Below are 24,333 nucleotides of genomic sequence, written 5' to 3'. Positions count from 1 at the left end.
TTGTCGAAAACCGTCGTGTTATTTTAAATTGCGCCCAGCCCCTTTTGCTAGTAGTTTTGTTGAAAAGCAATTGAATCATGTCAGCCTTTCAGCAGCTAGAGACTACAGGGAACAATACAGAAAAAAAGGTTTTTATACCAGAGCAAGGACGTCAAAAATGTTTATTAAATCGAGCCATACCCAGATCTGAGCATTCTACCACCAAGCTGACGAATGCCTTGACAAACAGTTTGCAGCCCTCTTTGCAGCAGTCGAGGCAGCAAATGTATAATCAGGAACAACCAACACAATATACCTTTGCTTCAAAGAAAAGGCAAGATGGAGATGTGACTAATCTTAGTGGTGGTACTAAACCGCGTAAAAACACTGTCACCATGTCTGAACCAACTGATGGTCGTCGCAGCACCACATTTCAAAATAACGAACCCATACCTGCTGAGAATGCTGTCACTCCGAGTTCTTCCAGCCAAATTTCCTTTCAATCTGAGCAAACAAAAGACTTGTCCATTAGATCGAGTCTTCGTGTTGTATCCGGGGACACGACACTTGACGATGGTTCAGGGTTTACCGACGAAAGCTCGAATAGCTTTTTTTCCCGCCGTAATTCTTCTGTCAACAGTAGTGCTACGCTTCATTCCAGCAGTCGTGGAGGGGCCATCAACTCTCGTGAAATCGAAGAGTTGAGAACCGAGTGTCAAGTAGTTGAAGCCAATCTGCTACTTGCTGGGCAGGAGGTGCGCCGCAAGGAAGATCTGGCATTTACCATGGGTCGAAACGATATTGACATTTCAAGACTCCAACGTTATCAGGTATGAGTTTTTTCATGGTTTAAAACGACTGCTTTGTTTTTTACATGCCTGGAACAATTTGATCCTATTTAGTCTGTATTCAAAGATCCGTGTAATACTTGTATTTTATTGTGATATTTCATGTAAATTGTTTTGTTTGAGCCCGTGTGTTGATGCTACATTGGCCTGGGTTATCCAAATTCACTTTTAAACCATTATCACTATGGACTGAATATACAGTATTTATCCATGAATTTAACCATTAGTTGTGTTGGCTTGAACCGTGTGTTTTATTTTTCTAGCATCGTCTATCAATACACTTCAGTTTCATTTATTAATCCAATAACACATGTGTCATATAGGCAATGGAGCTTTCAGAAATGAACATTGCGTTTCAAAAAAAAATAAAAGCACGTATGGATCGTAAAGAAGCCAAACGAGTGCAGCGCAATCTTATCCGTGAAACCAAGCGTCGAGATCTTATTATTTTGCGACAGGAAGCAGCAGCAAAAGCAGCACAGGTGATTCGTACTGCTCGTAATGACAAGCGTGAGGAATTTGAAGCTCTTGTACAACACATGGAAAAAATTCAGGAGATGCAGTGCGAGGAATTGGCCAAAGCCCAAAATCGAGCACAGTTTCATGAACGTGCTTTGGGTGAAATGGAAGCCATGCAGCAATTGGTATGCCACGTGTATTCTGTTGTCATGAAACTGAATGCCACTGTTATGGTTTGGATATTTACTCAACACTTTGTCAATTCCAAATTGTTTATTCATGTAATATGTTTAGCATGAAAAAAGATCCAGTTTGCTCAAAAAACTTCAAACAAGGCAAACTCACCAAATCAACCTCAACAAAAGAATCAACGACCAGCTTCGCGAAGTACATCGCATTGAACACCGTCACGCCAAGGAACGATTTGATTTGAGCATAAAATGTTTTGATGAAGTTCATAGCGTGAAAAGTCTAAATACTCTTACGATAGATGAGCTTGCTGTATCTCAATCTCTTGAGCTTCGCGCGGAAAAGGAACGGTTGCTTGCCCAGCATGAAGATAATAAGCTCAAATCAATGGTTGCTACTCATCAAGCCGAGACCAAGCGACTCAAGCAGACTCATCGAATTGCTATAAGGCAGATGAAAATTCAACAAGAGCAAAAAGTGAGATTGTTAAAGACTTACAAATCTGCCAGTCAAAACGGTGGATCTGCTCCCATGTCAAATGCAGGTAGCAAGCGGGTGTCGCGATCTGGATCAATCACTTCTATGGACGATGCTGCATCTGATTTGGATGGAAGTCAGATGTCATACTCTCTATCTCCGCGCAACCTAAACCAAAATTTACAATCAGTAATAATGAGCTCTAACCGTAGTGCTGGAGCAAACTCACTTTTATCTTCTCGATTTGATGACGATGATGGAGAATATTCTGGAAATTTCAAAGTCAATAATCAAATAGGGTCAATTGGAGCAATGGTTTCAAAACATACCGAAGCCAAAAATGCTGTGACGAGTAAACTTCAGCAAGAGCTCTACGAGTGCGAGCGATCGGTGGAAGCGCGTATGGCTGAATTGGCCGAGCAACATCAATTGGAGTTGGAAAAACTTCATGCAGATCATCAAGAGGAAATTCAGTTCATGATTGATGTTCAAGATAAAGAAATTGCAATGGAGGAGGCGATCCATGACACTGAATTGCGCATGCTTGTTGAGCGTCGTATCTTGAATAGTGTTCTTGAGACGGTTGATGATGGCATTATTAATATCGATACAACAGGCATTATCTGTCGATTTAACTGTGCTGCTGAAAAGATTTTTGGCTACAAGTCTGCCGAAGTAATTGGGAAAAATATCAAAATGCTTATGCCAGAAAACTATGCAAGTGTACATGACGAATACCTCAACAATTATCTGACTACTGGGATTAAAAAGGTGATTGGAATGGGTCGTCGAGTCTTTGGTAAACGAAAAGATGATGGCGTGTTTCCGCTTTTATTATCTGTTTCTGAAGTCAAGGAAGATGGCCAGCATTTGTTTACTGGTATTGCACGCGATCTCACTGAAGAAGTTCGTCAAGAAAAAGAGGCATTTGAAAAGGACGAAGCCAAGAAAAAGGAGCTGGAAGGATTGATTTCCAAACTAAGAATTACTCGTCAAAAAACAGACGAACTTTTGCAACAAATGCTCCCACCAAGTGTTTCTAGCCAGCTTATGGAAGGAAAAACCGTCCAGCCCCAATCTTTTGAATCTGCAACCGTCTTTTTCCTTGATGTGGTTGGGTTTACTACTCTTTGTTCGGGTGTTTCGCCAATTGCCACTGTTTCACTTCTCAATGCTATTTACAAAATATTTGACGAGACGATTGAAAAGTATGATGTTTACAAGGTGGAAACAATTGGTGATTCGTACATGATTGTTTCAGGTGTCCCAACTGAAAACGGAAAACGTCACGCAACAGAAACGGCGACATTGGCATTGGATATTCTTTCCAAGGTCCATGCTTTTAAATTCTCAGAAACCCCAGATTTGAAACTGCGTGTTCGTATTGGATTGAATTCTGGACCTTTGGTTGCTGGTGTAGTTGGATCTAAAATGCCGCGATATTGTCTTTTTGTAAGTGGAAGATTTGAGTTGCACTTGCAATTTAAGATTTGATATCGATTATAACTGATCCAATTCAATGTGTAGGGAGATACTGTAAATACTGCTTCGCGTATGGAGTCTACTGGAGCACGTAAGTACTATATTACATTTTGATTGGATACTCAATGTATCATGTATTTGAAAGTGATACCCTAACTTTTTTTACAATCGTATACTTTTGCACTTGAATTCCTACAGCAATGAAAATTCAAATCAGTCAAAGTACCTACACATATCTCAAAGAAGCTGGAGGATACCACACATCTCCACGAGGAGAAATTGACGTCAAGGTAAATCTTGACAATCAAATCCAACCATTTACTTTTAGTGAGCATTAAATGTATTGATTCAAATGTATGCATTGATGAAATTATAGGGTAAAGGAAAAATGGCCACATATTTCCTGACTGGAAAAGATGGGTTTCCATTTGAGCTTCCTCCTCAATAAATCTCAAGTTTCTTATCCCATTTCAATTGATCAATAAATTGAACGCGTTGACATCGCATTAGATGGACCACTGTTTAGACTTTTGACAGGATATTGATGAAACTAAACTAAACTGTGCTATTCACCTCAATGCTATTGATGACACGGTAGATGCCATGTATATTTTAACAAGACAATCTTGATCTCCATCTATCTTGTTATCCAAGTGTTGGTTGAGGTATTTTTTGTAGCGTAGCATAGTTGGCTGAAATTAGATGCGTATGTTCAAGTGTATTTATGACATAATTTGAGCTATGAATGACTAGTTACACTACTAGCGCCTTACAATTGATAATAAGTTCAAGCATCCAAATACTCGGATATATTCATCACTGTTTAGAATCAAAATTAGACAAGCACTATATGGACAAATTAAGCTTGACATTCATTTAGAATCAATCAAGCTATTGAGATGCTTAAAAAGAGAAATATTGCAAAGTGGAAGCAAAGCAAGCTTGTTGCACTCTGCTGCAGCGTATATCTCTTTTTATTTATTGTGGGCGGCGAAAGTGGTCACCGGCATATCGAGCCTTGGGACCAAGCATTTCCTCAATACTAAGTAATCAAGAGTTTGATGAGTGATACGTGATTGATGGATATGACTACATTTCTTTAAATTCAAATGTATAAAACTACTCACCGAAGAAGCTGGTTATACTTGGCAAGACGCTCAGAGCGGCACGGAGCACCAGTTTTGATTTGGCCAGTCTTGAGACCGACAACCAGATCGGCGATAAAAGTGTCCTCGGTTTCGCCTGAGCGGTGGGAAACCATAACACCCCAACCATCTGCCTGAGCAAGTTTGGCACTAAAGTATTGTAAGAATGCAGTAAGTATAAAGCAAGAGACTTGCACAGAACTAGTGTCTGGCACTTACGCATTGATACTCTCGGTAACAGTTCCAATTTGGTTGACCTTGAGCAAAAGACCGTTGCAAGCCTTCTTTTCAATGGCAGTATGGATACGTTTAGGGTTGGTGACAGTCAGATCGTCACCGACAATCTGGATGGTCACGCTCTGAGTAAGCTTGTGATAGGCTTCCCAGTCATCCTGATCAAAGGGATCCTCAATGGAGACAATGGGATAATCCTTGACAAAGGATCGGTACAGGTCAGCAAGCTGGGCACCAGAAAGATGCTGGGATGCATCCGAAGAGGGATTCTTGAAATCAAGATCATACTTGCCATCCTTGTAAAACTCTAGTTGAATCAACTCAGTAAAATTACATGAAATTGTTGTAAAAACACCATTGGTTTATACACATTGAACATACCCGAGGCAGCAACGTCCATGGCAATTTTGATACGGCCAGTGTAGCCAGCAGCTTCAATAGCAACCTTGAGAAGTTCAAGACCTTCCTTGTTATCCTGGATATTGGGAGCAAAACCACCTTCATCACCAACATTGGTGGCTTATAGCACATTCAAACGTCCAATATTACACAAAGATTAGCTGCAATATCACAACACGAAGATAAAGGATACCAAGATCTGCTCTGGATTTCAGCAAGAATCAGAATATCAAAAATCAACTCACCATCCTGGCCATACTTTTTCTTGATGACAGCCTTGAGGTGATGGTAAACCTCGGATCCCATTTTCATGGCTTCGGTGAAAGACTTGGCACCAGTAGGTAAAATCATGAATTCTTGCATTGCAAGCTTGTTTCCAGCATGAGAACCACCATTGATGACGTTGAAGCAAGGGACGGGAAGAATGAAGGGATCGGTATTTCCGGCCAGATCAGCCAAGTGCATGAACAGAGGAACACCCTGCGTATTGATAGATTGAAGAGCAACAGTAACACAGGTCAGCTGGAGGTGTTTTCCATAAACCAAGTCATGCTATAGCATTGAATTACCTTTGCAGCAGCTCCAGCACGAGCAACAGCAAGAGAGACACCGAGGATGGCATTGGCACCAAGTTTTGACTTGTTTTCAGTGCCATCAAGAGTAAGGAGGAGTTGATCGACAGCTTCTTGATGCTGAACGTCAATGTTGGCTTTCATCAAGGCTGGAGCAATGATATCATTGACATTGGCAATGGCTTTGAAAACAGCTGTAAAATAGTATACAGGCAGTCGATGCATGGATATAAATACACACGAATCTAACACAATGTAGATCATAATTGACTAGGGTCGATACATGAATATACACATGAACAATCTAATGCAGTGTAGATCACAACTGACTAGAGTCGATACATGGTTTCATCCGATCGCATTCAGGATTGACATAGCAGGAATATATAATATACTTGCATTTTCCATGATAGCTGGCCTTGTCATTATCTCGCAGCTCTAAAGCCTCATGAATGCCAGTGGAAGCACCAGAAGGAACAGCAGCAGTAAACGTGCCTGTAGATACAGAGTACAGATCAGAAACCAATGACGAATGGATTGTATATAGTAATCATAGATGACAGTTGAACTGCAGACTGGAGTACAGCAACTTTACCTTTTTCAGTGGTTACATCGACTTCGACAGTGGGATTACCACGAGAGTCGTAGACTTGACGAGCATGAATCTGTTGGTATTCAGGATTAGTTTACAGATGATTGCATGCGATATGGCTGCGTTGTCATTAGTCGATACCTTTGTGATTGCCATTTGTGTTTTTCAAGAATGATCAAAGTATTTGTAGTAAGAAATAAAATTAGGGTTAAAGATACTAATAAGGATCAAGATCGTTTGATTGTTTCTACATCAAATCTGTATAAATTGTTTATTTCAGTAGGAATTGCAATGATGGCCATGCATGACTGTATAAGAATATCCTTATATAGTGTTTTTCAAGTGCATCTGAATGGTGGAAATGGGATTGGCACGGAATTGGGAATGTGCTAATACTTTTCTAAAGTGACTAATATCATGTTGACTAAATGTAAATGTAAGCTATACAATCTAATTCAATCCAGTTGTTAATATGCAAATGTTTACTTTTGTTTCTGGCGAGCACCTTGAGATACTGGTTTTTGGGATACTTGTGTTGTGCTGTTGGCAACTGTTTTCAATGCTGATGAATTGGTAGTTAATTCCACGCTAGCATCAATATCTCCAGTAAGAGCCGCCTTTAATCCATCCCAATCAGCCAATGCTTTTTTTGGGCTCGGTTTGGTTTTCCATGATTTTTCTAGTTGAAATGAATTTACAAAACATAGTTATAGACAAGCCATGATAGATTGTAATATGGCATTCAACTCAACTCTGTTCAGCAAGCTTTGAAATGAAGCAAGTTTTGCGAGAGTGTTTTGTAGAAAGTTTTGATGGTTTTGAATGAGTGATTGATTTTGAATGAGTGATTGGCTTTGAGTGAATGGCTGGCTTCAAGACATGAAGAGTAGAGCCGCTCATTCGAGTAGAAGTAGCAACAGGAGTTTTCCTTCGACCCATATTACCGCTGTATTCACGCAGAATAGAATACTAAATAAAAGTGATAAAATAGATAAACGGTTAGTTTCATGAAATGATAGTTTTTACCAAATTTACTGGATATTAAACTCTAATTTGCTGGTATTTCCCTAGTGATCGGCATGGAAACATCAATTCCATTTCTGACGTGCGATCATGGTTTCTTGAACTAGATTACAAACATGCGAGTTTCTAGTTTGACAACATCAGAACAGTCAAACCAGTATCTGAATTAGAATGAATAAATCCGGTGATGGTGTAATGCATGACTACCAAAAAGGGAGAGCGTGGTTTGATTGTATTATATGATGATGTGTTGATTGAATTTAAAATGTCCAACAAGTTCAACAAGTGTTTAATAATATTTATTCCAAAACAAGATACAGAAAATGATTTCATTTTGTGTGAATCCAGTTGTAATGTTCCTGCAAATCGAGTGCAGTCAGTGTGGATGTTGTGATTGTCCACGTGACTCCACCAACTCACTTTCTGTCAAATCTTCACAACGCGCTTTCTAATCCTTTTCGAATCCACTCATTTTATTGCATCTGCTCACAATGGGTGCCATCATTTCTATTTTCAAGGGTGGTGCAAAGGAAGAGGAACCTATTGATATTCCTATCGACTTTAATGGTGCGTCTGTTTCTTTAATATTTTTAGATTTGGATTGCATGCAATTGTTTTTTTACTGCTACATTCGAGATTGCTGTTTTGGCACAAGAATCACCTGTAGGGAAAGGCGTGGATGTGTGGTTACTGGTGTATATCCTAGTAATGGATTGCACTTGCGTTGGTGTGTATTGACTAGGTCACTGCTGCTTTTCACCACTATATAACTGTTGCTTTTGGGAGTTTTATTCAATTGTTAATGGCTCGGATGCTGTCATGTCTATCTGCATCACCAATGTTTAAATACAGCCTGGCTAAAGTGTGGCCACTACTTGATATTCTTCTGGTGATTGCATTTAGATTTACTTTTGTGTATATTGTATTGGTAATCCAATTCACTCTGATTATTATCTCCAATGAGACGGTTTATTGCAGATTATAGACGAGTAAGCACTCGAATGACAGCAGCCATGCAACTGCAACAGTCACGGTGATATTCGATCACTTATTACATCTGCTATCCGACATCAGCTTCAACCTTGATGGGTATTCCATTTCGCTAAATTTGGTCATCTCTTTCTTTGTGCTGGTGGTGTAAAACCATACGTATACACATGTGATTATCTACAGCACCATTTGAGCACACATACCAACTGCTGCATTTTTGGATTCAAACCACTAGACAGTAACCATTCTATTTATTTCCATCTAAAACAATCATTGACTAAGTCCTCCAACCAGTCAATGCTCCTAAAGTGAATATTGGTTGCTGCAATCAGCATAGATTGATGCATTACTGTTTATTGATATGCCACCACTCAATTGCCAAGATCAAACTATTTTTCATATATTACGCTTGTCAATGCGCAATATGTTGGGTTCAATCTATAGGTGCGGGTCGAGTGTTGGATTGCTAGTCCCCTATACACTGTATAGTATTGACTTGTAACCCTACATACCCATGATGCATATTGACGTCAGTCATTAATTTATTGTGTGGCGGGTAGACTGCTGCTTACTCTGCAGAGACTGAGTCTAATTTGACTTTCAATTCATTCCTTGTTTTAACCATGACTTTCAGTCCTTGGCTGATGCTACATTTCATTGTCTTGTGATGCCACCGGGTTTTAAATTGCAATCACAATGTGTGGATTAGCCAGTTTTAAACTAGATCAAAATGCTAGACATTTTATAGTTTTAGTTGATTGGCGTCTTTGTTTCAAATTTTTAACATTTACTGTTTAATTTCACTTTCAACTTGAATACTATAGCACAACCTACTCCTGAAGAACAGCAAATTTATAATTCAGCATCAGAAATACTTTCCTTTGCTCCAAATATTCTTCAAGATTTGAGAAACTATACTGGCTGTGGAGAGGCTATTAGACAGGTATTTTACGATTGTTAGAATCCTATTGTTTAGCCTGGATCTTTGACTAACAGTTATGCCACTGTAATATTTGTAACTAGGCAATTTCCACTCCAGGAAGAGCAACTGAAGATGCCGCATGGGCAGTTGTTTGTCCCGCCGTTGTAAAACTAAAAGAGTTTTATGATTTTAGCAGCAGCATTGGTAAATATAATTCAAAAAAGTCAAATATACTTTTGTTGGGTGGTCCAACTACACCAAATAGCCAAGTTGGTCTTGATTCTAAACCTCTTCTATTGAATTTAATGTTGTAATAGAACAACTTGTTCCAAGAATCTGGCAATTCTTTGGAAAGGGCGATGTTTCTGCTAGTTTTGAAAAGTATCAGGCAACTGCTCGACGCCTTGCAGAAATTCTTGACTTTGCAACACAATTTGACGGTCTCAAGGTATTCTTATTAGTGAGCTTGTGTTGATTGTCTGAAATGGTTTTAACCCGCTTGCTTGCCATATTTGTTTAGATGAGTAATCCAAATGTCCAAAATGACTTTTCCTACTACCGTCGCAGCGTTTCTCGAATGAAAATGAATAATGTATGTTGGCGTGTTTGAATTATTCAACGCAATTCTGTCATTAACATGATCCCTTTTAAAATCCTTTAATTAGGCACAACTTGTCGCTGTTGTTTCGGACGATCTGGCCAATAAAATGTCTCTTTTTTTTGCACACTCGAGCCCAGTCACCAAGGCCTTGATCGACGCTACTGCTTTGACCATCAGTTCACGCGCCATTTCACAAGATGCTGCTTCGGATATTCTGTCCACCCTGGCTGGTATTGCATATAGCACTGTTGCAAAGAACAGGTATATTTAGTCTTGCACTATGTATTGTTGCCTAGCATATCATTGTGCAAAGCCAATTTTCTTACCCTTGCATTTGCTGTTTCAATCGGGTGACATCATATTAGAGCTGGAAACGATACTGGTTTTTACTTGCGTGTCATGGTCATTTCAATTGTTTTGTATGATCATGTTGATCTTGCAGGCGCTTTTATTAAAACTTCCAAAATCAGCGTATGTGCTCTTGATTGATAAAACTATTTGTCTTTGTTTCAATATCACTGATCTTACCTTGATCATGAATACCTTAGATCAAATCATCAGTCAAGGTCATTCAAACCTATGGCGGTTCCGCTTGCGATACACTATTAAACTCTCTCCGATATTCCACTCGACATCTGAATGATGAAACAACTCCAAAGGTTACCAAGCAACTCTTGGCTGTCTAAGAATTTGGATAGTATTTTGAAAGCTTTGTAGAACGAATTTACGCGTCAATCTGGCTATTGGTATGGGAATGCCAACTTCAATACTTTTTGCTTTCTGATCATTGCTTTTTATTTTGCCACCTCTGCAATTGGCTGGCAGAGTGACGAATTTACCAAATCTACTAATTTCAGCCAATGGGATTTTTAATATGTTAGTCTGCTGCCTTGTCGATTCTTTTATTTGCTTTACCATTTCGTATTCCTATATCAATGCCTTTTTGCCTACTTTTCCTTTTTGGATCTAGCTAATGTCTCTACTCGTCACATCAACCGTAACCCATCGCCAACTCGATGTTTCTACTTCTCATCCTTTGCGCTATTTTCTATTTAGTCTGGATTTGAAAGAATAAAACTTTTTTTCTTGACTCATGGATCGACAAAGCTATTCTTGAAATAAGTGAGCATTGAACAACAGGTCAAAGGCATTTCAAGATTAGATTTGGATCTAAAAATTCGGTTTTGCTTTGACTACCTGATCCTCTATATAGACATCACATTCGCTAGTCTGTCTTTCAGTTTATTATTTTGAAAATGACTAGTTACGAGCAAACAAACGAATTTTGATGTTGCTTCAGATTTTCATCTGGCTCGAGATTTGTACACTACTAAACTGGTGATATGTCATGTATCATCCAATATAAATGCAATCGGTAGCACAAGGCGGTATGCTACTTGAGTTGTTGAACAGACTTGTTAATCCGACACTGACTAGTCATGCCACAATTGAAATATCAAGTGATCCTGACAGGTGTGATATGGCAATGAAGAATTACTGAACGAGTGCAATATTTGATTGGTTGCATTACAGCAAAATGTAACGGCTAAACTTGCACTGTTGCGGATGGTTTCAAATACCGCTGGTGGTACCATTGTAAGATTTTCCTGAGTTATACTATTCAACTGTCACATCAGATACTTCAGCTTATTCGATCCACAGATTAGATAATAACTAAAATCCCTTTAATCAAAAGTACTATTATCTAACTCGAGGTTTAATCATCACATTACTATTAGCAAAGGCATGAGTTGGCAAAATAGTCACATTTAACATAGACCAAGCCCAAATGGGGATAAATTAGACTGTAACCCCTGAATGTAATAACGCCTGCAATTCATACCCTTTGTTGCTAGCTGTAAATGGTCATACACACGCGGTAGTTCATGTGCTTGACAAACTTCAAACTCGAGCGTGATCACTAATGCAGAGCAATCATTTGAAGATATTCACAATTCACCTGTGTGACATGCATGTTTTGGACATGTTAGTTTGCTTGTGCAAGTTTATGGGTGATAAGCATTATTTTCAGATTGTTTTAATTTTAAATATAATTCACATGTATAAGGGTAGTATGGTGTTCGTTTGTAGCACGGGTCAATGTCAGAAAAATGAAATAAAACACGGTGTAATCGGCCTACAGCATTTAGTAACTCTGCTGCTGTTACATACTATTGTTCAGCCTACACCTAGATTATACACATATACTCTGTAGCAATGCTTGTTTCATCTGTTGTTGCTCTGTTGGCAACTGCTGCTTCTGTCGTGTCTGCAGATTATCCTTCCTACAATCTCATCAAGACTGATCGTGATGCTGGCCGCTTTACATTTGTGCCCACCACTCGTGCCCAAAAGGAAGTCATTGTCAAGAATGCCGAAAATGTGCTTGCTGTAAGTTGAAATCAAGTGTGAATTGACTGTTGATTTAAATTTCCTGTTACCGTTCCATGTGAACCTATATTTACCATGAGATTGGACAATTTGGTTTGCTTGTAATGTGCTTCGAGTACACGAAAGATTTGACTGTTTGGCTCACTCAATATTGCATGTCACATTATTTGAATATTTTAATAGGCATGGGTCAATTACGATTCCAAGATGGCCAACTATGGATCAGCCGCTGATCCATTCCCAATCATCAAGAGTGTTCGTAGCAACATTGACAAGATCAGTGATGAGGAGCTCCAGCTTACACTCAATGATGCATTTGTCAAGATTCGTGACCAGCACACTCGTTGGTTCAAGCCTGGACCATACCGTTGTTTCTTTGCAACCACTGGTCTGACGTATAACTTTATCGAGGGTGACAAGGATATCACCAACAAACCCAGAGTTGTCGTATCTAATATTATCAAGACTCCCGAGGTTTTGGCTCTGATGGGCAATGAGTACTCCAAGATTGAGCTTGGTGATGAACTCGTGGGTATCAATGGCAAAACCTTTGTCGAATGGTTCAAGGAGAACCAATTCAAATCTGGTGATGGTGCCAATGATTTTGGCGGTCAGCGCACTGCTCTTCGATACATTGGTACAATCTATGGTTCAGTTGATCGTCTTCCCGCTGAGGATTCCATTTCACTCGAGTTTAAATCTCGTGCCCATTACAACCACAAGTACACCATCGCTGTTCCTTACGTCACTGGTCACAGTCGTGTGTGCTGGGAACTCAGCAGTACTCTGTACCAGAAAGTTACCAACATTACGCTCCCAGATACTCCAACCAGCAGTTCCAGCTTTGCACCATTTGACATTGCCGAGTATGAGCGTCAAAAGATGATTGATGCCGAGGATGCCATCAGAAACCCAGTTGCTATCAACGCTGTGCATGCCGAGATGGCAAATGTTCAAAAGGAACTCTTCGGATCTGTGAGTGCAAGTGCCGATACCAGTGCATTTGAATGGAACGAGACGGATCTCAAAGGTATATCTTGGGGTATCTACAAACCAGAATCCAAGAACATGGGTGTCATCAAACTTGACGACTTTTCCCCCAAGCTGGTAGTTACTGGTACTGACGGTAGCTGGGCTGCAGCTGGACTTGTCCGTCGCTTGCTTACCACTCAACTCAAAGATACCAGCTCTGTTATGTTTGAGCTTCGTGGCAATCCCGGTGGCAGCATTCTGTTTGCCAATTCGCTTCCCCAATTGTTCAAGGCTGATTTCGAGCCATTCGGTGCCCGGTACATCAAAAACAACGTCACTTACAACATTTTCGTCAAGGGAAAGTCTATCCACGACACTTGGGTTCAAGTATGGAACGAGTCACCCGCTGATTCTCGCTACACCAACATTGGTCCATTTACCTCGTTTGAAGCTGCCAACACTTATGGACAGGCTTACACCAAGCCCATGGGTGTTTTCACCGATGGAAACTGCTTCTCTGCATGCGACATGTTCTCTGCCAATATTCAGGGCCATGAAGCTGGTACCGTTTTCGGTGAGGATGGAAACACTGGTGCTGGTGGTGCCAACATTATGGATGTCGATCCTGTATTGATGATCTATTCACCAACCGATTTCAAACAGTTCCCCTTTACCCTAGAACTCACTAACCCCGCAACAAAGTCTTCGTATACCAATATGTTGTCTGTCGGTATCCGTCAATCTGTCCGTAATGGCAAGTACAACGGCCAATTGATTGAGGACACCGGTATCAAGTCAGATATTGTTGTGCGTGCTCGTTGGTCCGATCTGCAGCCCAACTCTACAACCAACACTCAGTACGATCGTATTGCTGACAACCTTTCTCGTATTGGCAAGGCTAATGGACAGGCTGATACCATGTTTGTTGCCGAGCCTCTCACTATGGAAGCATACTTGGGAGATTTCAAGTTTGGTGCCGAGGTTTCTGGTATTGAGGACATTACCATCACTTCTGATGATGGCAAGAAGGTCTTTGGTACCCAAAAGCTCACTCTTGATCATCACAATGCCACTATTTCATCGCCTTCCATTGCTAATGATATTGGCACACAGCGTATTGCCATTATTGGTTCTACTAAAGGCAAGCAGATTGTCAAGACTTACCGTACTGTTCGCGTTGTGCCCACTGATGAGCAGCGCGTCCATATTGCTACCACTCCTTTTACCTTTAATGGAAAGTCTACTTCCGTCGGTCTGTTCAACAGTGCTGAAACTGCACCCGGAGATGGATGGAATCTCAATAACGGAAAATGGATCGTTGGCAATGGTACTTTGTATAACAACAATGTTGTCACTTCGTTTGAAGTTTTCATGACTGCTCCAGTGGGTACTCAGGTCAGCTTGAATCTTGATGTCAACCTGGACTGTGAAAAGGAGTTTGATTACCTCGGTCTACTTACCAAGTCGGACAACAAGGAAACCCCTCTCATTACTACAACCTCGCGACTCACTGGACGTCTTATTCCTGGTACCAGTGGCCAAAACACTGTGGTCAAGGGAGCTTACCCCTTCACCACCACCACTGAAAACTTTTCAGTGATTCTTCGTTTCACATCTGACAGAGTCACTGGATTCAAGGGTGCTACTATCAACTCGTTCACGGCCAGTGCTGCAACTGCTCCAGCACCACCTAGCAGCGTATCCAAGGGACATCGCAAGCCCATAATCTTCTGATTTTCTAGATACAGCTAGAGTTTCTCAGTTGCCACATTAACATTTACAAGTAATTGTTTCCAAAACATTTGCTTGTTGTTCATTATGTTACACTTGATCAAATAAAGGTTTAGATGTTGTTTTATTTTTTGTATGTTTGGTTTCCATTGTGAGTGTTTTGCTTTAATACATTCTATACTTGATATTAATCTCCAACTTTTCTTTAAATATTGTGTGATTGGCATGGAAACAGCAATTCCATTTCTGACGTGCGATCATGGTTTCTTGAACTAGATTACAAACATGCGAGTTTCTAGTTTGACAACATCAGAACAGTCAAACCAGTATCTGAATTAGAATGAATAAATCTGGTGATGGTGTAATACATGACTACCAAAAAGGGAGAGCGTGGTTTGATTGTATTATATGATGATGTGTTGATTGAATTTGAAATGTCCAACAAGTGCAACAAGTGTTTAATAATATTTATTCCAAAACTAGACTACGAGATAAATACAGGTGTTTTATTTACATGAGTGTGGCAGTAATAAGAATCACTCACTACAGCTGGTAACAAAAAACATGAGAACAGGGGAAAAAATAGATTGCCAGTAACCATCGTTGGCATGTATGTGGTTGGATTTGTTCTTGTTTGACTGCTTCTGCATAGACCGCCATGACATCCACACATACACTTTTGAAAAAAACAGGGTTATGCTTTTGGATTGTTTTCTTGATGTGCATTTTAGCTAAAGGAAAAGAGATGAACGTTGGAGTAGATAGGCAGAATCATTAGTTGTTTTTTGTTCCTCATTGTGATGACCACAAACAGTATCTACGCGCCAAAAACTGTAGCAAGTGATCTTATCCATGCAACACATACGATTGCACGTTGAGCAGTATTTTACAATCCAGAATTGTTTATTTCCTGTTGCTGAAACTTGCTCCATCCATAAGTGGGTGTCATGTGTGTGCCGAATGATGATTCATTAAATGAGATGATGTTTTTCGCCTGTTGCTCTGCATCCATCAAGCGCATCTGTTGCCAAAATGCTGCGAGCTTACTGGGATCGGTTTTTTTAATCCGAAAGTGTGCTTTTTTGTAGGTGATGTTATTTTTTCGTAAATATCGGTAAACTGTTCGTCTGCTGATTTGAATGGCAGGAGCATCTATGGCTCGTGTTTCCTGTACCGCGGCAACAATCTGACTTGTGTCGACACGACCAGTTTGCTGAACAACCTGTGCTACAACCTGTTGCTCCTGTTGATTCAGTATAGGACAACGTCCCTCTTTTAGTCTAGCTGCAGCTGCTTGCTGAGCTTGTTGAGCTTGTTGAGTTTGATGTTGGTCCTGTTCCAAGGCAAGGGCTTCAGCATTCCATCTATATAGAGTCTGTACGCCAATCTGAAACAGTTGTGCAGTTTTACGAACTGAAAACTCTCGCTTTCGAAATGCAGCGACAGCAGCTTGTTTGATGCTATCAGAATGTTCTCGAAACATAAAAGTTGAGCTGAAAATGTAAATATTTTTGTGTTTTCAACTGTTTTGTTTTTGATTGAAAAGTAGCAATTTTCCTGAGGATTTGGTACTTGAAGGTTTGCAAATTTGACAAAATTTATCGAGAAACTCGACAAACTGGCATTTAAAACACATCATGCCTACTGTCACTGTTGATACTGATATTCTGTTTGAACAAGTCGGTCGTCGTTTTGGTAAACATCATCATGTTTCATTGTGTTATTTTGTATTGAATCTGTCTAGATAACTTAGGCTTCTGCCATTCAAGATTGAGTAATCGATAGTGTGTTATTAGTCATCCGACTAGCTGTCGGTCTTTTCCATTCAACACTCTATGAAATACATTGCTGATCATGTTGCTGTGTTTGTAGATGACAAAGAGTTTGAGGAATTTTGCTTCGAGTTTGGCATTGAGCTGGAAGATGTGGTAACGTTATCTTGGCATTGTTGCGGCTGAAATGCTGGTAGTTTGCGATATTGACAGGAATGTCATTTGATTGCTTCATGTTTTAATAATGCATAGACCACCGAGCTGGAACTGGCAGTCAAGGAAGGATCTTCAACATTGGATAAGAGTGCATCGGATCGCAAGTTGTATCGAATTGATATTCCTGCCAACAGATACGATATGTTGTGTGTCGAAGGAATTTCTCGTGCCATCAAGACTTACTTGGAATTGGGTTCTCCACCTACTTATACGGTTGTTTCTCCTGCGGATGGATCCCCTATTCAGCAGTTGATTGTCAAACCCAACGTGAGTTTTCTTTGAATATACTCACGGTTTACTCTAAAATCTAAACCATGCTGTATCTTGTAATTTCAATAGACTGCTCAAGTACGTCCATACGTTGTTGCTGCAATCTTGCGAAATGTTACTCTTGATCAGCATTCCTATAGTAGTTTTATTGAGCTGCAGGATAAGCTTCATACCAACATATGCAGGTGTGTTTGTATTTACAGGATGTCTTGTGTATTTGATGATTTCCAAACTCAATGATAAAATCTTGCAACATTTAGAAAGCGAACTTTAGTTGCTATTGGCACTCACGATCTAGATACGATCAGGGGGCCATTTGTATACGATGCTCAACTACCAGATGACATTCAATTTGTTCCTCTTAATCAGACCAAAACCATGACTGGAGCGCAAGTCATGACTTTTTACGAAGAAGATCGTAAACTCAGCAAGTTTCTTCATATTATTCGTGAAAAGCCATACTACCCAGTTGTCATGGACGCAGATAATGTTGTTCTTTCACTTCCTCCAATCATCAACGGAGACCATTCCAAAATCAAACTGACCACCAAGAATATCTTTATCGAATGCACTGCTACAGATTTGACCAAAGCCAAAACTGTCTTGAACACTATTGTGACCATGTTTTCTCATTACTGCAAAAACCAGTTTACGTAGGTTTTTTTCAAGCTATATCTAGTACAATATATGTTTATTGGTTTGATGATCATACATCTGACTTGTTGAAGACTGTAGTGTTGAGCCAGTAGAAGTTGTTTATCCTGATGGTCGCAAGTGTGTTTATCCAGATTTATCTCTTCGTCGTGTTGAAGTTGGTGTTGACTACATCAACAAATCTATTGGTATTGATGTGACTCCTGATGAGCTGGTGCGCCTGATTACCAAGATGTCGCTTTTTGCTTCATTATCGGAAAACAAGCAAGATATCCTTGTAGATGTTCCGCCCACTCGATCTGATGTGCTTCATGCTTGTGACGTTATGGAAGATGCAGCAGTTGCATACAATTTCAACAAGATTATCGAGACACATCCGAAATCCAACACCATTTCAGTTGCACTGCCCATCAACAAGCTGGCAGAGGGTATTCGCAAAGAAATTGCCTTTTCTGGATTCACTGAGGTGCTGACTTTTACCCTGGTAGGTTGACTATGTTATTTTATGAATGTGTCTGGATTGAATGGACACTAAACTCTTGACTGAAAATCAGTGTTCACACAATGAGAATTTTGCATATTTGAACAAAAAAGACCAAAAAGAAGCAGTTATTTTATCCAATCCCAAGACGATTGAATATCAAGTGGTTCGTACCAGTCTCATGCCAGGCATTCTCAAGACCTTGGCAGCCAATAAACATATGGCACTTCCCATCAAAATTTATGAGATTTCCGACATTGTTCTGCGTGACGAGAGCCAAGAACGACGTGCTCGCAACCAGCGTAATGTCTGTGCCTTGTACTCTAATCGTACATCTGGATTAGAAATTGTTCATGGCTTACTTGATCGCATCATGCAAATTCTCGATGTCAAGCGCGTAGATGTTGGCCAAAAGAATGGATTTTACATCAAGGAATCAGACAGTAAGTTGTATTGAATAGAATACGATGAGATGTGTTTCTAAACAATCTATTGAATGGTTTGATAGATGCTACATTTTTCCCTGGTCGTTGTGCAGATGTGTACTTTAATGGAGAAGTGGTTGGTGTTTTTGGAATTGTTCATCCCAAAGTTCTTGGACATTTTGGCATTGCTTTCCCGTGCAGTGTGATTGAGTTGAACATTGAGCCATTTTTATAAACTCTTTGAGCGAACACGCTTGCAGTTCAAGACTGATACGCTTATAAGCCAAACTTTTCAGATTATCGACAAGACTATCGACAAGATTGCTTAAAATCCACCGATTTTGTTGAAATGAAACCTGAATTTTGCAATTCTAATTGATAAATAGTTTTTGAAAAATCGCATTCAATTATTCTTTGAAGTAACAAACTGAATAGCAGATCTTGCAGATAGTCGAATTCACTAATTATTGGAATGCAGCTGTTTGTACCTCCTTGGGTCACTCATCGAACAGGAAAGAGTCGTAAAACTCCTATTTATTCACTCCATGTTCATCCTTCTGGCCAGAAACTGGCCACTGCCGGACTTGGTAATTCACACATGAACCGCCTGTCAACTTTTGAACTTTTACATCATGAATGCCATGGTATCAATAACTCATGCATTATTATTAGTCAATATCAAAATATGGAACATGAAGCCGATTGTCAGCCAAGAAGCCGAACTCGATCCATCTGTTCCAAAACAACTGTCTTCCATGTCGATCCATGATGGTAGGTTGATGCAATGAGGTTCCGCTACAGTTGGTTTTGATTCAAGTATACTGAAAGATGGATTCAGGTGCTATTCTATGCGTTCGATGGTCTCCTAGAGGAGAGTATTTGGCATCCGGATCTGAAGACGCTAAAGTCGTTATATGGAAACTTGATGGGTAGGCAATACACATCTAATCAAAACTTGTATTTCTATACTAATATGTCTATGGTTTAGATCCAAAATCAGAAATACTGGATTCGGTGAATCAGGAACTATTAAAAACTGTGAATCGTATCGAGTGGTCAAGATTCTTCCTGCACATGAATCTGGTAAATGATGTAAAGCTTCTACTTTGTTTTTGATAAAGTGTTTTGACATGTTTCATGTAGATGTAGCAGATTTGGCTTGGTCGCATGATCAGGCATTTCTTGCTTCATGTGGATTCGATCGTCGTGTAGTCATCTGGGATGGAGTAACCTTTGAGCAAGTCAAGCGGATCGACTGTCACGCTGGATTTGTTAAAGGTATTACATGGGATCCTGCAGGAAAATACGTTGCTACTCAGGTATATGATTTTGAAATTGGTCTGGTTTTTTTAATATTTCACTCATTTCTGGTATTTTCATTGTATCCATCGTGTTGCTAGAGTGATGATAGATCTATCAAAGTATTTCGCACATCCGATTGGGAAGTCGAAACAACTATTACTGAGCCTCTCGAGTCTGGTGCATCCACTACGTTTTTTACACGACTAAGCTGGGGACCCGATGGGACAGTTATTGCTGCTACTAACGGCGAGAGCGGATCAGTTTGTGTAGCCCCATTAATTCAGCGACAAGATTGGAAATCTGAAGATTTCTTTGTCGGGCACAAGGCTGCTGTTGAAGTTGCTGTGAGTGCTACGACCTATCGCGTTAGTTTATATATCCTTTTCCAAATCTAGTGTATTCAGTTTTAATAGCTAATCTACTCGCATTAGTCTTTTAATCCTAGATTATTTTCACAACCCAGTTCTGAGCCTGTTGTTGGAGATACAGTTGCTCCAGTACCATATATATCAATTTGTGCTACAGGAAGTCAAGATAATGGTATATCAATTTGGTCGACAAATCATTCCAGTGCCATTGCAAATATTCTTGAACTGGTTGAGCACTCTGTTCTTGATCTATCATGGCAAGTACATTCCTGTAGAAATGTATATGTGTCCATTGCATTCATTAAACCAACATGATTGGGTTTTTTGGAATAGGACACTGGATGGGTATGGGCTTCTTGGATGCTCCTATGATGGAACTGTAGTATATCTTGAATTTAATTTGGCTGAATTTGGGCGATCACTGAATGCAAACGAAACGGTATATTGCCTTTAAATTTATGTCTTATTTGATGATTTCTCTAAAACTTGACTGTTTAGGATTTTGTCTTGGGAAGATATGGTAAGCGTAGAGCGAAACACGTCATTCCCGAATCCACCACACAGTTGGATTTAGAAGCACAGCTTGAATCTTTAGAACACACTGTAACCGAGGCACCTACGCCTGTAGGTCGTATTGCTGATCTAATGGCTGGCGCACATCAAGGATTTCCTAATACCAGTGGATCAACAGCAGCTGTTGATGTAAATGATAGTACTCCACAGATGGCTTTAGCAGAATCTATATCTAGCACACAGGCCATGTCTTTGGGAGATTCCCAACCACCTGCATCCAGCACTCTGCTTGCTCAGACCATTTCAAGAACCAAGGATGGTAAAAAGCGTATCCAGCCTATTTTTATTCAAAGGTATATTTTATGCTGCAAGGCTTGATAGTATATAGTCACAAAGTAGATTCACTGAGATTTTAACTCTTTCTGTAATGTGCGTGTTTAGCTCAGATGATACGGTTCCCAATCCATTTAGCGCACCAACAACTGTAGTTGAATCTGTAAGGGTGCCTGAAAAAAAAAGACCAGAACATCATATTGCAAATGGTGTGCCAACTTCAACCCAGGTTTCTGCTGCGCCTATATCTAATGGTGGTATTCCGATTGTTTCTTCAGCCGCTTTGCTTATTCCCAACTCTCTTGCGCATTCTCAGCAAGTAAGTGATACTTTATCATTCCCGTGTCCATACCAATACTTTGGCATATGTTTATAATATTAAATATGGTCATTTTAGTCTGGCGTGATTCCGACAAAGTATGTCCTTCCCATGGTACATGGATTTGAGGCGTTGCCTCAATTAGGTATTCCAGAACCACGCGATGTATTCATTGCCGAATCTAAAGAAGGACCGGCCAACCAGCATATTGGACTAGAGTGTCGCAACGAAAAGAAACGTAAGATTCAAACTGTATAATACATGACAATTTTGTACAACAACATGCTTGCAGTTATAAACCACACGTTTATGTAACATGATACAGTTGCGCGACTGGTTTGTACTAGAGGAGAGGATCAGCTATGGCATTTAGTTTTGCCAAGCCCAGTAATACTTGCTTGTGTCACGAGCGAGTTTGTTGCAGCTGCTTGTGCTAATGCTACCTTGAATATATTCAGTATATCTGGTCGGAGGTGGGTTTGCTGTCATGTTGATGTATATATATTGTATTTACTTTTTGATGTTACGTGTAGATCCTTTCCTGCTATTGCTATGGCAAGTTGTGCTGTATACCTGTCTGCCCAAGGTCCTTTTCTTCTTTGTATTGACGGCACGGGCCAGATGCATATATGGTACGATGACCACTGTATTGAGCCATTGATCCCAGTCTAGTGTTGATGGGTTTGTTTTAATTTATATAGGAATATCCCAACGCAAACACAGCTGTTGACCCACATATCCATAGCTCCGTTAATTTTTGACGAAGCAGATGGTGAAACAGATGTTGATGTGACACTTGTGCATATATCTTTCAAGTCTGACGGACTTCCTATTATAACGACATCCCGTGGTGTATCGTTTACCTACCATATCGGAATGCGTGCGTGGATGAAGTTGGTAGATGTCACAACAGATACGTACTTGAATCGGTTTAATGGATCTGGATTGATGCCACGACAACGACGGTTTGCTTCGATGGATATGCTAGAGGATCGACTCGCATCAGCTGTTGCATGTGGCGACGCTGAGGCGTATCGGTACTGGCTAAAAATGTATGCACATAAATTAGTTGAAGAAAGTGCTGTATCAAAAGCCAGGGAAGTATGCGATGATTTATCAGGATTAGGTGGATCGAGTTGGGATCCGTTGATTCTGGTACGTTTAAATGATTGTATGATTAAAGATTGTAAACACGACTCTCATGTATGAATACTGTTACACTAGGGGCTGCCCAAAGTTGAATTGTTCAAGGAAATTGCACCCATACTTGCACAAAACCGATCATTTCAACGGATTGTTACTGCGGCCCAGACTCCTGTAGAAAACTACGCCATCAAGTTATCCAATCCACAGGATGAATCCGCTTCAGCAATGGAATTTTAATTGTGTATTTTTGCTATTTTAAAGTATCGAGTTGGAAATGAAATAATATTGGGGTTGGATATTTTTCAGTGTTTATCATTTCAATGCAAAGGATGGCCAACAAGTAGTTTAACAAAATGTGTATTCAAAAATCTAGATTATTGAGCCAACCGTTTTTTCTGATGTTCCTTGATTGTATCCAGAATTTTTTTCATCATGTCCTTTTTGTCCACGTCGGCGACCAAGTGAGAAAGGTATCCACGACGATCAGGATCTGTATATCTGGAAATATGTTGTGCACTGGCAGGTACAAGCAAGTCGGGTACATTGACGTACTTTTGTGGAACCAGCATAGCGCGAATGATTTCCCTATTATGGTAGACTGTTGTGATACTTCCTCCTTTGCTTTCAACTAGCCGGATTGCATTGAGCGATGCGCGAGTGACTTCGATGTTGATGGCGGAGGATAGGAATTGTCCACCAGTGGCCAAAAGAGTGATACCATCTCGAACATTAGAAATACACCCAGCCTTGATAAGTGAGGCAATAGTGATTTTTTGTGTAGGATCGATTCGTTTCTGATCAATCCAATGCTGAAGAGTATCCAACTGTAGCGGTTTTAGTAGTAGTCGCTCCGATCGCCTGATTAAATGGATTAAAACGAAATCAAATTTGCTAAACAGATTCATATAGTAAAGCATGTTTATAATTACCCTTTTTTGTTTTGCAAACCAAACTTTGGAAATGCCTTCATGATGGTTGTTTGACCACCAGCGAATCCAGGAAGACGACTAGAGTTGGGATGACGAGCTTTCCATCCCTTGCGACCTCGACCTCCTGTTCGACCTTTTCCTCCACGACCGAATTTCCTTGGCTAACAAAAGGTGACCAAGCCAATGATGGAGTAATCATTTTAATTCATGTTTCAAAGGATGCATAAAGATGTAGACCATGCTTTGTTAGATCCCATTGATGATGGAATGTACAGATTCCAATTGAATGCAAACATGATTATCACTACAAAACAAACCTTTTTCAACGATCCGGGATTATGCTTGACATTGTCTGTATGCAAGAATTCCATTGGTTTAACCACCATACGATGTGATGTAGGTTTGTTTTTTGGCAGAGTGGACATGGATTGCACACTGAGTTTGTTTAAAGAGAGTTGCTTTGAAAAGGTAACGATCAGTGAAGATTTCTGTTGGTATTTTCTGAATGCAATAGCAGACATGATCTTGGACAGACTGCCTCTTGCAGATACGATCATGGCAGCGTTTCTATGATTTTTGGACAAGTTGAATTGACTGAA

General features: G+C 40.0%; 10 protein-coding genes across 10 annotated transcripts; 6 read left to right on the top strand and 4 right to left on the bottom strand.

Annotated features, from left to right (window-relative positions):
- Positions 1–77: 77 nt before the first annotated feature.
- On the top strand, positions 78–3,939 carry BATDEDRAFT_34719 (uncharacterized protein; the record flags this gene model as incomplete). The annotated part of the gene is made up of 6 exons (XM_006677923.1): positions 78–809; positions 1,151–1,471; positions 1,581–3,404; positions 3,480–3,525; positions 3,633–3,724; positions 3,811–3,939. 6 exons carry the CDS (start codon positions 78–80, stop codon positions 3,880–3,882), a joined length of 3,087 nt encoding a protein of 1,028 aa, XP_006677986.1. The 3' UTR covers positions 3,883–3,939.
- A 342-nt stretch (positions 3,940–4,281) lies between these two features.
- Positions 4,282–6,551, bottom strand: BATDEDRAFT_87345 (uncharacterized protein). Its single transcript, XM_006678023.1, has 9 exons — positions 6,518–6,551; positions 6,380–6,449; positions 6,184–6,279; positions 5,782–5,978; positions 5,458–5,692; positions 5,195–5,332; positions 4,799–5,120; positions 4,562–4,729; positions 4,282–4,476 (listed from the first exon to the last, which is right to left on the bottom strand). The coding sequence occupies exons 1-9, from the start codon at positions 6,530–6,532 to the stop codon at positions 4,413–4,415; spliced, it is 1,305 nt and encodes a 434-aa protein (XP_006678086.1). The 5' UTR covers positions 6,533–6,551; the 3' UTR covers positions 4,282–4,412.
- A 307-nt stretch (positions 6,552–6,858) lies between these two features.
- BATDEDRAFT_87796 (uncharacterized protein) lies at positions 6,859–7,315 on the bottom strand (the record flags this gene model as incomplete). The annotated part of the gene is made up of 2 exons (XM_006678022.1): positions 6,859–7,055; positions 7,129–7,315. The coding sequence occupies 2 exons, from the start codon at positions 7,313–7,315 to the stop codon at positions 6,859–6,861; spliced, it is 384 nt and encodes a 127-aa protein (XP_006678085.1).
- A 575-nt stretch (positions 7,316–7,890) lies between these two features.
- On the top strand, positions 7,891–10,598 carry BATDEDRAFT_23799 (uncharacterized protein; the record flags this gene model as incomplete). Its single annotated transcript, XM_006677775.1, has 8 exons — positions 7,891–7,966; positions 9,214–9,332; positions 9,413–9,515; positions 9,629–9,759; positions 9,832–9,903; positions 9,977–10,173; positions 10,278–10,383; positions 10,461–10,598. 8 exons carry the CDS (start codon positions 7,891–7,893, stop codon positions 10,596–10,598), a joined length of 942 nt encoding a protein of 313 aa, XP_006677838.1.
- A 1,485-nt stretch (positions 10,599–12,083) lies between these two features.
- On the top strand, positions 12,084–13,038 carry BATDEDRAFT_36785 (uncharacterized protein; the record flags this gene model as incomplete). The annotated part of the gene is made up of 2 exons (XM_006677984.1): positions 12,084–12,303; positions 12,487–13,038. Coding segments are annotated over exons 1-2 (726 nt in total), but the record flags the coding sequence as incomplete, so codon positions are not given.
- Positions 13,039–13,833: 795 nt separating this feature from the next.
- Positions 13,834–15,132, top strand: BATDEDRAFT_36784 (uncharacterized protein). Its single transcript, XM_006677983.1, has 2 exons — positions 13,834–14,759; positions 14,786–15,132. The coding sequence occupies exons 1-2, from the start codon at positions 13,888–13,890 to the stop codon at positions 14,859–14,861; spliced, it is 948 nt and encodes a 315-aa protein (XP_006678046.1). The 5' UTR covers positions 13,834–13,887; the 3' UTR covers positions 14,862–15,132.
- Positions 15,133–15,687: 555 nt separating this feature from the next.
- Positions 15,688–16,490, bottom strand: BATDEDRAFT_36783 (uncharacterized protein; the record flags this gene model as incomplete). Its single annotated transcript, XM_006677982.1, has 1 exon — positions 15,688–16,490. The coding sequence occupies one exon, from the start codon at positions 16,487–16,489 to the stop codon at positions 15,893–15,895; it is 597 nt and encodes a 198-aa protein (XP_006678045.1). The 3' UTR covers positions 15,688–15,892.
- A 136-nt stretch (positions 16,491–16,626) lies between these two features.
- BATDEDRAFT_19136 (phenylalanine--tRNA ligase subunit beta) lies at positions 16,627–19,197 on the top strand. Its single transcript, XM_006677731.1, has 8 exons — positions 16,627–16,701; positions 16,879–16,934; positions 17,031–17,261; positions 17,334–17,449; positions 17,525–17,917; positions 18,000–18,402; positions 18,473–18,842; positions 18,908–19,197. The coding sequence occupies exons 1-8, from the start codon at positions 16,644–16,646 to the stop codon at positions 19,057–19,059; spliced, it is 1,779 nt and encodes a 592-aa protein (XP_006677794.1). The 5' UTR covers positions 16,627–16,643; the 3' UTR covers positions 19,060–19,197.
- Positions 19,198–19,276: 79 nt separating this feature from the next.
- BATDEDRAFT_87340 (uncharacterized protein) lies at positions 19,277–23,103 on the top strand. The gene is made up of 15 exons (XM_006678131.1): positions 19,277–19,411; positions 19,497–19,595; positions 19,663–19,753; positions 19,813–19,907; positions 19,968–20,143; positions 20,225–20,491; positions 20,558–20,751; positions 20,828–20,933; positions 20,993–21,360; positions 21,449–21,659; positions 21,738–21,897; positions 21,985–22,132; positions 22,193–22,291; positions 22,361–22,814; positions 22,884–23,103. The coding sequence occupies exons 1-15, from the start codon at positions 19,297–19,299 to the stop codon at positions 23,040–23,042; spliced, it is 2,742 nt and encodes a 913-aa protein (XP_006678194.1). The 5' UTR covers positions 19,277–19,296; the 3' UTR covers positions 23,043–23,103.
- Positions 23,104–23,263: 160 nt separating this feature from the next.
- BATDEDRAFT_5856 (uncharacterized protein) lies at positions 23,264–23,892 on the bottom strand (the record flags this gene model as incomplete). Its single annotated transcript, XM_006677642.1, has 2 exons — positions 23,264–23,663; positions 23,735–23,892. Coding segments are annotated over 2 exons (558 nt in total), but the record flags the coding sequence as incomplete, so codon positions are not given.
- Between the last annotated feature and the right edge of the window lie 441 nt (positions 23,893–24,333).

Source organism: Batrachochytrium dendrobatidis (genome assembly GCF_000203795.2).
Source record: "Batrachochytrium dendrobatidis JAM81 unplaced genomic scaffold BATDEscaffold_4, whole genome shotgun sequence".
Lineage (NCBI taxonomy): Eukaryota > Fungi > Chytridiomycota > Chytridiomycetes > Rhizophydiales > Batrachochytrium > Batrachochytrium dendrobatidis.
The sequence above is the reverse complement of the archived record's forward strand: the minus strand, read 5'-3'. Positions and strand labels throughout refer to the sequence as shown.

What these genes read in the sequence shown, in the direction of transcription:
- BATDEDRAFT_36784 (XM_006677983.1), top strand. Translation starts at nt 13,888, where the DNA reads ATGGATGTCGATCCTGTATTGATGATCTATTCACCAACCGATTTCAAA. An exon ending in TCGGACAACAAGGAAACCCC is followed by an intron (nt 14,760 to 14,785) that starts TCTCATTACTAC and finishes CCTCGCGACTCA; the next exon opens with CTGGACGTCTTATTCCTGGT.
- BATDEDRAFT_87345 (XM_006678023.1), bottom strand. An exon ending in GAAAAAGTATGGCCAGGATG is followed by an intron (nt 5,333 to 5,457) that starts GTGAGTTGATTT and finishes ATGTGCTATAAG; the next exon opens with CCACCAATGTTGGTGATGAA. An exon ending in GTTACCGAGAGTATCAATGC is followed by an intron (nt 4,730 to 4,798) that starts GTAAGTGCCAGA and finishes ACAATACTTTAG; the next exon opens with TGCCAAACTTGCTCAGGCAG.
- BATDEDRAFT_87340 (XM_006678131.1), top strand. Translation starts at nt 19,297, where the DNA reads ATGCAGCTGTTTGTACCTCCTTGGGTCACTCATCGAACAGGAAAGAGT. An exon ending in ACGGGCCAGATGCATATATG is followed by an intron (nt 22,292 to 22,360) that starts GTACGATGACCA and finishes TAATTTATATAG; the next exon opens with GAATATCCCAACGCAAACAC. An exon ending in GTTGGGATCCGTTGATTCTG is followed by an intron (nt 22,815 to 22,883) that starts GTACGTTTAAAT and finishes CTGTTACACTAG; the next exon opens with GGGCTGCCCAAAGTTGAATT.
- BATDEDRAFT_19136 (XM_006677731.1), top strand. Translation starts at nt 16,644, where the DNA reads ATGCCTACTGTCACTGTTGATACTGATATTCTGTTTGAACAAGTCGGT. An exon ending in CTTCATACCAACATATGCAG is followed by an intron (nt 17,450 to 17,524) that starts GTGTGTTTGTAT and finishes TGCAACATTTAG; the next exon opens with AAAGCGAACTTTAGTTGCTA. An exon ending in TTACATCAAGGAATCAGACA is followed by an intron (nt 18,843 to 18,907) that starts GTAAGTTGTATT and finishes ATGGTTTGATAG; the next exon opens with ATGCTACATTTTTCCCTGGT.